This window comes from Xenopus tropicalis, chromosome 3, assembly GCF_000004195.4.
Source record: "Xenopus tropicalis strain Nigerian chromosome 3, UCB_Xtro_10.0, whole genome shotgun sequence".
In the NCBI taxonomy this organism is placed as follows: Eukaryota; Metazoa; Chordata; class Amphibia; order Anura; family Pipidae; genus Xenopus; species Xenopus tropicalis.
The window spans coordinates 140,854,438-140,866,190 of record NC_030679.2 but is presented as its reverse complement, the minus strand read 5'-3'; the positions used below and the strand labels follow the sequence as shown (position 1 = coordinate 140,866,190).

At 47.7% G+C, this 11,753-nt stretch overlaps 1 protein-coding gene across 1 annotated transcript; it reads right to left on the bottom strand.

Moving 5' to 3' along the window:
- Nucleotides 1–1,891: 1,891 nt before the first annotated feature.
- On the bottom strand, nucleotides 1,892–10,370 carry surf4.1 (surfeit 4, gene 1). The gene is given in 6 exon segments (NM_001008087.2): nucleotides 1,892–3,429; nucleotides 4,256–4,442; nucleotides 5,598–5,641; nucleotides 5,771–5,847; nucleotides 6,044–6,230; nucleotides 10,312–10,370. Coding segments are annotated over 6 exon segments (810 nt in total). The 5' UTR covers nucleotides 10,360–10,370; the 3' UTR covers nucleotides 1,892–3,162.
- Nucleotides 10,371–11,753: the final 1,383 nt, after the last annotated feature.

The following is an 11,753-nucleotide window of genomic DNA, read 5'->3' as shown; positions in this document are numbered from 1 at the left end:
GATCAGCAGAACAATGGGAAGGGAGCAAGATAGCAGCTCCCAGTAGGTATCAGAATAGCACTCAATAGTAAGAAATCCAAGTCCGGCTTGGGACTCCTCCAGTTACATGGGAGTAGGAGAAACAATAGGTTAGCTGAAAGCAGTTCTAATGTGTAGCGCTGGCTGAAAGCTCAGACTCAGGCACACTTTACTGCTGCGCTGCAAGTTGGAGTGATATCCCCCCCCCTCACCCCCAGCAGCCGATCAGCAGAACAATGGGAAGGGAGCAAGATAGCAGCTCCCAGTAGGTATCAGTATAGCACTCAATAGTAAGAAATCCAAGTCCGGCTTGGGACTCCTCCAGTTACATGGGAGTAGGAGAAACAATAGGTTAGCTGAAAGCAGTTCTAATGTGTAGCGCTGGCTGAAAGCTCAGACTCAGGCACAATGCAATTGGTTTCTTAGCTCTGTTGATCAAAGAAACTGAATTGTGGACCTAGAAAGGCAGGGTGGAACCGCTATGAGAAAATATGGATTGTAAAAAGGGATCCATCTCCTTTGCTTTAGGGTTCCCATCCTCATAAATCACATATTGGTTATAAGGAGGCCCCATGCTTCCCAATGATACCAGACAGGGACTGCCTATACCCACCAGTGAGGGGGGATAGTTTCTGGGGGACTGGGACAGAAGACACCCCCCATGTTTGGTATCATTCTGATCGCCCACATATGGGTTAAAGCAAGCCCCTATTTTCAAAATAATATTGGGTACGGGCAAGTGCCAATGACAGAAACTGGCCTGAGAATTGCAGGTCTCTACAGGGGGCCACAAGGGACAAGTTCCTGGCCACTCCCCCCTCATGCATATGGTACTGAGGGAGGGGCCCAGCAGGGGGATAAAAGGGCGACAGACCCAGGTACTCTTTTGCTCATACCTGAGGTCCCAATTCTGTTGGGGGGTGCGCCCAGGTTTCCAAACTCTTGCCTCAGGAGGACACAAAGGGAATTCCTAACTTGGTAATGTACATAGGGTTTCTCTGTGTTTTATTCCCTTTTATTTTATTTACTGTTTGTATGTGTATGTCTCTTTTTGTAAAATCCATTTAAATACACTGTTTACCCTTGTAATATTAAATATAAAATGTAATAAGTTATGTCCCTTTGGCTCTAAGACTCACGTCCCTGGTATAAATGCTTGAGCCTAGAATGTTCTAACCTCCTGTCTGTGTGTATAGGGCAAGTTCTCTGTGTAAATGCTAATTAACTAGTTGACTGCCAGCAGGAGAGAGTGTTTGACTGTAATTTAACCCTTTGGCTGCTAGAGTGCTTGTTGAATTAGTGGAAACTAACCCTAACTACAGTGAGAGAGAGTGAGTGCTACAGTGGTGTATTAGGGTTTCTATCGCCTGTTAATGATAGATGGTGGCAGCGAATAGTTATTTGGGGCGGTGGTGTGTTTGGGGGTGCCTGACGTTAGTCTAACCTGTGTATAAGGTTGTCTCCCCGTCCCGGTGTCACGTGCGTCTGGGAGTGGCGTGATCCTGACAAGGGGCTTGAATAATTTCTTGAACAAGCATAGTATCCAAGGCTGTTGAGGTCTTAAGTTTTACATTTAGGTAGTATAGATATTGGTATAAGCAGGTTGCATGTATAGATACTGTAGGTCCATACACGTGGTGGGGATAATATGGAGGGGTTGAACTTGATGGAGTAGTATTTTTTAAACCTAAACTGTGTAACTAAATACAGGTATGGGACCTGTTATCCAGAGTGCTTGGGATCTAAGGCTTTCTGCATAAGGGATCTTTCCGTAATTTGAATCACCATAACGTAAGTGTAATTAAAAATCATTCAAACATCATATAAAGCCAATAGAATTGTTTTATCTGCAATAAGAATATGTGAGTTGGGACCAAGTACAAGGCACTGTTTTATTAGAGAAAAAGGAAATAACATTAAAAATAAATGTGAAATATTTCATTAAAATGCAGTCTATAGGAGATGGCCTTCCCGTAATTCAGAGCTTTGTGGATAATGGGTTTCCAGATAACAGATCCCATAGGCTTTGGGAAGCACATTTTGATATTGGGTTTCACAGCTGTCCCTTCCGGATAATGTTGTGTCTCTAAACAAAGGGGCAGAGTTTGGCGACTGTTGCAGTTGGTCTTTGTGTGACACAGGACTTAGCCCACAGCGTGCCTACGAGTATAACTTTTATTATATAAAAAGCATCAGAAAAGGGCAGATATCGTTGGAAGATGAGTTTAGCCCAAGTGGCCGAACAGCAGCATAAAATTTCTATATCCGTGACACTAAAATAAACACCCCAGTTCATTGGTACAAAGCACTTTGATGTGTCTGCCGAGCAGGGAAGAGTTTCCAGCCATGTTCTGGGCGGCCCAGAAGCGAGCGGCGTTCTGTTTCCGCCCGTTGTGAAATGTGATGATGGGAGGGATAACCCCAAATAATACAATTAGGTAAGTAGCTTCTCCCTGTTTCCAGTCTACCAATAGGCAGTAGGCTTATAATACATGCACCCCGCCCAAGCCAACTTACCCAGGGGGCAACAGAAATAGGATGTTGTCGGAGGAACTTGTTTCTTACCCTGATTCTTTTGTTCTACATGGATTCTGGGAGAGATATCCAATACCCCTGCTGCCTCTCAGTATCCCTACTAGACTGTGCTCCAAGACTTGGTCTGCCTTCCTGGTTGATTTTCCAGAAGCCCCCGGAACACTCAACCACACCCTATTCCAGCTAAAAACAGAATTTCCTATGCACCCCAAATGCATAGAAAAGTCTGTTACGTCAACATACACTACTATCGTAATTCCTTCCCATCTCCATGATGGTTCTAGAGGTAAGCGGAAAATAAGCCCCCACCTCCCTACCAATGGGGCCAGACTCAAACCTCTAGGACCTGTACGGTTAGGAATCTAGGGCAAACCTCCAACCATTAGAGATGGAAGCACATCCATGGGAGCCAATCTTATGTCCTTGTATGAAATTATGGATTTAAGATGTGCTAAATGAACCTGTTGCATCCCACCCCCTTCAGAGGACAATGATTCTTTGGCCCAACCGGGACACTGGCTCAAGTAACCAGTTATATGACGGAGCTGTACAATCATCCAAAACTAGATAAACAGTCCCTGGTGGTGGAAGGGCAAACGCTGGAAGAGATCACCATTTCTTCTTATGTTCATCCATGGAAACTCCCCCGGGCCCTAGTGCTACCACCAGGAGCAGCCCCCCCATGACCGACAGGGTCTGGAAGAAATCGTACTTCAGGAAGTCATGGAGGGGACGATACGATGGTACTGTCCAGAAAGCATTCTGAACCACATTGATGACGAGGAGCCACAGCACCAGAGTAAGTGCCGCCAGTTTGGTCTTGAAGCCCACGGCAACCAGGAGAATAAGGGCCAGGCCAAAAATATCTTGGAATATCTGAGGGGAGACAGGAAAAAGTGTTAGCTGTGTGTTTGTATCTAATATTCCCGCCCCTCAGCCATCATTTCCCACCTCTATAATCTCCACGCTAAGGGGCATATTTATTATAGTGTGTAAGCCAACATCATTGGCGATGTTGCCCATAGCAACCATAGCAATTCAATTTCAACAGTTACCTACAATTTAGAAAACAAAAGCAAAGATCTGATTGGATGCTATGGGCAATATCGCCAGTAATGCTGGCTTACACACGTCTATATGTGTATAACGTAATAAATATGCCCCCTAGCGTTCATTTACACCAGCGGTTCCCAAACTATGGCCTCCCAGAGCGATTTACCTGGCCCCCGCTGCGTCCTCCCACCTGGCAGTGGAGAGAGAGGACTCAGCGGGGAGCGGCACAGGGGAGCTAAGATGAAAGACGGACCGGGGGATCTGGTACAGGTAGGACCCGCCGGGGGGGCGGCGGCGGGCGGGATATGAAAGAGGATGTGGGCTAAATGAAGGTTTCTTCTTCACCTACAAGAGAAATTCTGCGAACTGAGAGACCCTGATGGAAAGTAAAAGTGCACCATTTCCCCCCCCACCCCGGCGTCGACCGGAGGGTGGGGGTTGGGTCCTGTTGATGGCGGTCCGGCCCCCCAACAGTCTGAGGGGCCCTTGATCCGGCCCCTTGGGTTAGAATTTTGGGGACTTCTGATTTAAACACATCTATACTGTAATGGCCTGTCTTATTCACCAGTTTAAACCACCTCCCTCCACTAATGGGACAATCCCGCCCAAGGCACAGAACTCCTTCCATGCACCTCCCTATCGTACGTACGGTGAAGGGGCTGGCATTGAAGTGAAGCAGAGTCATGAACATAAGAATGAGCAGCACCCTGCCTCCCAGCTGCATGTACTGACGCGGCGACGTGCCGCCCATGTTAGGGACTCCGGCAAACATGGACTTCCCTTCTGACCGGGACTCGGCCAAGAGAAGCAAGAGACCCCCAACCAAAGCCATGTTCCTGGGGAAAGATGGGAAAAGGGCAGCGTTAGAGACATAGGAATAGCAGCTTGGGAGTGCATATCAAATTCACTTGTAGGGTTTATATACCCTTAAACATATTCAGTAGAAGTGATGATACACTTATAAAACCATTTTCTCCCACAATCCCCCCATTACTTACCCATGTTAAACATGGTAAAAGGACCCCACCTTGTTATGATGTTTAGGACACTGGTCAGAGGCCCCAGAGTATATTCTAGCCACTCCTTGTGGGGTGAGATAGACTTTATATCTATATCTATCTCTACTAGAGATGGTTATTTGGGGTACCTGATTTAGGGCATCTTTCCACATCTCTTCCTCTGGTATGTCTTCACGCCATTGTTGTTTACCCTTGTGCTGCTGGGGGGTATTTGTTTGCATTAGTACAATGTACATTCACCAAGTCGGGTCGGCGGAGATATCGCTCCAACGTGGTTTCAGTAATGGCTATTGGCCCTATGGGGAATTGTGCCTGGAAGGCGCGTTTTAGTTGTAAATATTGAAATATCGTGTTCGCTGGAAGCTGGAATTCGGCTTAAAGTGCATTAAATTGTTTACATTCCCCACCTATGGTGATGTCTCCTAATGTTTTAACTCCAGCAGCTGCCCACCTAACAGCCTCAGGTACTCAATGGAAGTGTGAGAGGTATTTATTGCCCCATATGGGGGTCCACATGGGTTGTTTGTTTTGAATTATTTTTAGTGCTCTCTGAATAGACTCCACTACTGTTTTGATAGGAAGCATTGCTTTATAATACGGGGAGATGCCCCTATAGGGTGGTTTAGCTAGGGCCTCTAGGGATCCCACACAGTATATTATACTTTACCACCAAAAATACAAATGTATTAAAGTAATTACTGTTCCTTTAGGCTAATGTCAGACCAGGCGTATGGCGTATATTTTGGCAAGCTGAAAAACGCTTCAGCTTGCCAAAAATATACGCCATACGCCTGGTCTGACATTAGCCTTAAATGTGGCAGCCAGGGAAGAAAGAAAAGAAAGAGCCTGTTGCACATTTTACGGAGTAGTGGGGGGGCAGCCATGGAAGCACTGGTAACGGAGAGAATGTACAGTAAGAATAACAGGCAGAACCACTATTGGTTGATGAATGAACAGACAAAAAGCACCCACCTCATGAGAAACTTTGCATCCCACAGGATATTATAAACAACGGTCTGAAAAATACAAACACACGTGTTATATTCGTTTTTCCTGGGGAAAGTAATTTGTACCACACAGCCACCCGTCCCCCAGGGTATTACTCTGCCAAACAGCCCCTGTACTGCTGCTCATAGGCTCCTTACCTGCAGGATGATGATCCCGAGCAGCCCAAAGCAAGCATAGGGCACAAACTTCCGTGTCAGGACCAGAACACAGCCAGCTGGGGAAAAACACAAAAAACATTCAGGATCCCACCACTGGGGTGGCTGCACTGTATATAACTGGAATAGAAAGGCGCCAGGCGAATACAGAGCTTATACTGGACATATGAATGATGCAGGATGCCCAATCACTCCTCCCACAACTGTCAGAGTCAGTTTAGTATTAATAGTAAAAGGAGGTTACCAGCCGCTTACCTAGCTGGCCACATAGGTTGAAGATGACAAAGAGGGTTGCAAGGTGCATCCCACAGTTCCACGACATGTTTATGTATTCCCTCTGCTCATTCCACTGCAGCCACATGCGTAGCCCGTCCTCCAGAAATGTACTGATCAGGCACAGGTGGGCTATGTGTGGGAGGTACCGCTTAGTGACACGCAGGAACTGCAATCAAAGAGACAGAAAGCAATTTAATATGTATAGATGTGACTCATTGTACATTAACAACACAGTGTGGCTGAGGGGTAGCAGGTATAGTAGGGAGAGATGATGTCTATAGTAGCAGTGGGGGGATAATAGCCTCTGGGAAGGGACTGGGGCTGTGGGATAGCAGGTATAGTAGGGAGAGATGGTGCCTATAGTAGCAGTGGGGGGGGGGATAATAGCCTCTGGGAAGGGACTGGGGCTGTGGGATAGCAGGTATAGTAGGGAGAGATGGTGCCTATAGTAGCAGTGGGGGGATAATAGCCTCTGGGAAGGGACTGGGGCTGTGGAATAGCAGGTATAGTAGGGAGAGATGGTGCCTATAGTAGCAGTGGGGGGATAATAGCCTCTGGGAAGGGACTGTGGCTGTGGGATAGCAGGTATAGTAGGGAGAGATGGTGCCTATAGTAGCAGTGGGGGGATAATAGCCTCTGGGAAGGGACTGGGGCTGTGGGATAGCAGGTATAGTAGGGAGAGATGGTGCCTATAGTAGCAGTGGAGGGATAATAGCCTCTGGGAAGGGACTGGGGCTGTGGGATAGCAGGTATAGTAGGGAGAGATGGTGCCTATAGTAGCAGTGGAGGGATAATAGCCTCTGGGAAGGGACTGGGGCTGTGGGATAGCAGGTATAGTAGGGAGAGATGGTGCCTATAGTAGCAGTGGAGGGATAATAGCCTCTGGGAAGGGACTGGGGCTGTGAGATAGCAGGTATAGTAGGGAGAGATGGTGCCTATAGTAGCAGTGGGATAATAGCCTCTGGGAAGGGACTGGGGCTGTGGGATAGCAGGTATAGTAGGGAGAGATGGTGCCTATAGTAGCAGTGGGGGGATAATAGCCTCTGGGAAGGGACTGGGGCTGTGGGATAGCAGGTATAGTAGAGAGAGATGGTGCCTATAGTAGCAGTGGGGGGATAATAGCCTCTGGGAAGGGACTGGGGCTGTGGGATAGCAGGTATAGTAGGGAGAGATGGTGCCTATAGTAGCAGTGGGGGGATAATAGCCTCTGGGAAGGGACTGGGGCTGTGGGATAGCAGGTATAGTAGGGAGAGATGGTGCCTATAGTAGCAGTGGGGGGATAATAGCCTCTGGGAAGGGACTGGGGCTGTGGGATAGCAGGTATAGTAGGGAGAGATGGTGCCTATAGTAGCAGTGGGGGGATAATAGCCTCTGGGAAGGGACTGGGGCTGTGGGATAGCAGGTATAGTAGGGAGAGATGGTGCCTATAGTAGCAGTGGGGGGATAATAGCCTCTGGGAAGGGACTGGGGCTGTGGGATAGCAGGTATAGTAGGGAGAGATGGTGCCTATAGTAGCAGTGGGGGGATAATAGCCTCTGGGAAGGGACTGGGGCTGTGGGATAGTAGGGAGAGATGGTGCCTATAGTAGCAGTGGGGGGGATAATAGCGTCTGGGAAGGGACTGGGGCTGTGGGATAGCAGGTATAGTAGGGAGAGATGGTGCCTATAGTAGCAGTGGGGGGGATAATAGCCTCTGGGAAGGGACTGGGGCTGTGGGATAGCAGGTATAGTAGGGAGAGATGGTGCCTATAGTAGCAGTGGGGGGATAATAGCCTCTGGGAAGGGACTGGGGCTGTGGGATAGCAGGTATAGTAGGGAGAGATGGTGCCTATAGTAGCAGTGGGGGGATAATAGCCTCTGGGAAGGGACTGGGGCTGTGGATAGCAGGTATAGTAGGGAGAGATGGTGCCTATAGTAGCAGTGGGGGGATAATAGCCTCTGGGAAGGGACTGGGGCTGTGGGATAGCAGGTATAGTAGGGAGAGATGGTGCCTATAGTAGCAGTGGGGGGATAATAGCCTCTGGGAAGGGACTGGGGCTGTGGGATAGCAGGTATAGTAGGGAGAGATGGTGCCTATAGTAGCAGTGGGGGGATAATAGCCTCTGGGAAGGGACTGGGGCTGTGGGATAGCAGGTATAGTAGGGAGAGATGGTGCCTATAGTAGCAGTGGGGGGATAATAGCCTCTGGGAAGGGACTGGGGCTGTGGGATAGCAGGTATAGTAGGGAGAGATGGTGCCTATAGTAGCAGTGGGGGGATAATAGCCTCTGGGAAGGGACTGGGGCTGTGGGATAGCAGGTATAGTAGGGAGAGATGGTGCCTATAGTAGCAGTGGGGGGATAATAGCCTCTGGGAAGGGACTGGGGCTGTGGGATAGCAGGTATAGTAGGGAGAGATGGTGGCTATAGTAGCAGTGGGGGGATAATAGCCTCTGGGAAGGGACTGGGGCTGTGGGATAGTAGGGAGAGATGGTGCCTATAGTAGCAGTGGGGGATAATAGCCTCTGGGAAGGGACTGGGGCTGTGGGATAGCAGGTATAGTAGGGAGAGATGGTGCCTATAGTAGCAGTGGGGGGGATAATAGCCTCTGGGAAGGGACTGGGGCTGTGGGATAGCAGGTATAGTAGGGAGAGATGGTGCCTATAGTAGCAGTGGGATAATAGCCTCTGGGAAGGGACTGGGGCTGTGGGATAGCAGGTATAGTAGGGAGAGATGGTGCCTATAGTAGCAGTGGGGGGATAATAGCCTCTGGGAAGGGACTGGGGCTGTGGGATAGCAGGTATAGTAGGGAGAGATGGTGCCTATAGTAGCAGTGGGGGGATAATAGCCTCTGGGAAGGGACTGGGGCTGTGGGATAGCAGGTATAGTAGGGAGAGATGGTGCCTATAGTAGCAGTGGGGGGATAATAGCCTCTGGGAAGGGACTGGGGCTGTGGGATAGCAGGTATAGTAGGGAGAGATGGTGCCTATAGTAGCAGTGGGGGGATAATAGCCTCTGGGAAGGGACTGGGGCTGTGGGATAGCAGGTATAGTAGGGAGAGATGGTGCCTATAGTAGCAGTGGGGGGATAATAGCCTCTGGGAAGGGACTGGGGCTGTGGGATAGCAGGTATAGTAGGGAGAGATGGTGCCTATAGTAGCAGTGGGGGATAATAGCCTCTGGGAAGGGACTGGGGCTGTGGGATAGCAGGTATAGTAGGGAGAGATGGTGCCTATAGTAGCAGTGGGGGGATAATAGGTATAGTAGGGAGAGATAGTGGCTGTGGGATAGGCAAAAAAGAAAGTGTGGGGAAACAACAGGTAATGATGCCGATAACAGAACATAAGATGGTACGGGAGGGTAATTATCTATACACTGAATATTCCCCACATTGGACCCTAAGTGAGCCTCTCTATCTCAGATCCCAGCAATCACACCCAAGTTGGATTTCCCTCTGAGATGAGCTATCAAAATAAACCACCTCTCTCTCTGCCATATCCTGACCCAACATGTAGCCACTTGCCTTTCAGCATCAAAAATACTATAGCTCCCCCCCCCCCATAGAGTGGGCCCTGTCAGCCCGCACCTCCAGCAGGGCAGCACAGTTTTATTGTTATAGTTATTAGAGTTACTTAGTGCAATAGGAGCAGCAAAGCATCAGGAGACTCCTCCTGCATCAGTAACTGAAACTTCTGGTGTTCTAACAGCAGAGTGAAGAGCAACTACTGCCTGCTGATTGGTTACTATGGTTACTAGACCAGCAACACACATTGCACCTTGTATAACCCAGTCACCTTTATAGTTTGCAATTGTACAGTCAATATATCTCCAATGCACTGATATGATTGGGGCAGTCTATACTGCTGATAATTAGTACTGAGATGAGATCTAAATGACTAATTATTGCTTTACAACCTTGGGGATGCTCTCACAAATGTTATTTATATTGTAAATATAGTGTTTCTTTACTGGAAACCTGCAGGGCTGACGAGACGTACAATGGACATATGGAAGAGCAGTGAGTGTGGATAACTATTCTTTTCTGCATTTTATATGCATGAACCCCATTCAACCCTTCTAAATGACACGTCGCTCCTGCCCCCCCCAATTTCTATAAATGGTTTCTCCTATCTCTCACTCCTAAGTGACTACAGAAGGCACCACTAATTCATAGAGGGGGGTATGCCATAGGCTATATTTACACAGTGTACGAAATGGAGAACAGAAGATCGCAAGTTTTTTCGTGACGTGGCAATGGGTTCAGCTTATTACCTGGTCAGCCAGCTCCTCGGCGGCCCCCATAACATTCCCAGGCGCCATCTCCTCCCGAACAGACTAGGAATGAGCCCGTCTGACCCAGCGCTCTGACAGGCACCCTCATGGGGTGGGCGGAGCCGATGTGAAGCGTCACCTTCGAAACTCACGGTCATTGGTTCAGTACGAGGAAGTGATTGAGCTCCCGCTGCCTCCCTGGCCAATCGTGGTGTCCCAGCTCAACCACTTGCTAGACCCTCAACTCACTGGCGCTGTTTGTAAACTTGACAGGGAGATGCGCCCATCTTGGGTAAGGGCACGGTGCCAGATTGTCAACGTGGACTGCGAGCATCCCGTGAAATTATAAATAAATATAATTAGTATTAAGTAGGGCGTGTAGAGTAGCGGAGAAAATGCTCAGGCTTTAGTACTGACGTGGCCAAGCCGAGCTGTTTTCTATAGTGAAACACCTTTACTAAAGGGCGGGGGGGGGGGGGGGGGGGGTGCACAGTGAAATTGTGAGAGAAAAAAATATTATTTTCAAAAGTTAGGGTATAAGTGGTGACTATGGGTTTCTGTTATTGTGTTTTTTTACTGGGCACATAGCTGTGTTTGGCATATAGGCTGACTAGTACAGGTAAGGGACCTGAATGCTTGGGAGTTGGGGTTTCTGGTTATGGGGTCTTTCCATAATTGGGATCTCCATACCTTAAAGAGATTGTTCATCTTTTGGTATGAGGTAGAGTGCTCCTATGAGCCAATTTGCAATTGGTCTTTATTTCTTATTATTGGTCATTTTGAAATTATTGTACTGTTTGTTCCACAGCTTTTCCACAGTGCCAGTTTGGAATTTCAGCAGTTATCTGGTTGCTAGGGTCCAATTTACCATAGTAACCAGGGAGTGGTTTGAGAGAGTGACCGATATATGAATAGTAGAGGGGCTGAATAGAAAGTAAGAAAAAGTAACAATAATAATATAATTGATGCCTCACAGAGCAATAGTGTTTTGGTTGTTGGGGTCAGTGACCCCCATTTGAACACTGCAAAGAGGCAGAAAAATAAGGCAAATAATTCAAAAACTATAAAAAAATAAATAACGAAGACTAGTTGAAAAGATGCTTTGAAATGGCCATTCTATGACATATTAATGGTAGACTACCCCTTTAAGTCTAATAAAAAAATCATTTAACCATTAAATAAACCCAATAGGACTGTTCTGCCCCAATGAGGGGTAATTATATCTTAGTTGGGATCAAGTACAGGTACTGTTTTATTATTACAGAGAAAAGGGAATAATTTAACCATTAAATAAACCCAATAGGGCTGTTCTGCCCCCAATAAGGGGTAATTATATCTTAGTTGGAATCAAGTACAGGTACTGTTTTATTATTACAGAGAAAAGGGAATCATTTAACCATTAAATAAACCCAATAGGGCTGTTCTGCCCCCAATAATGGGTA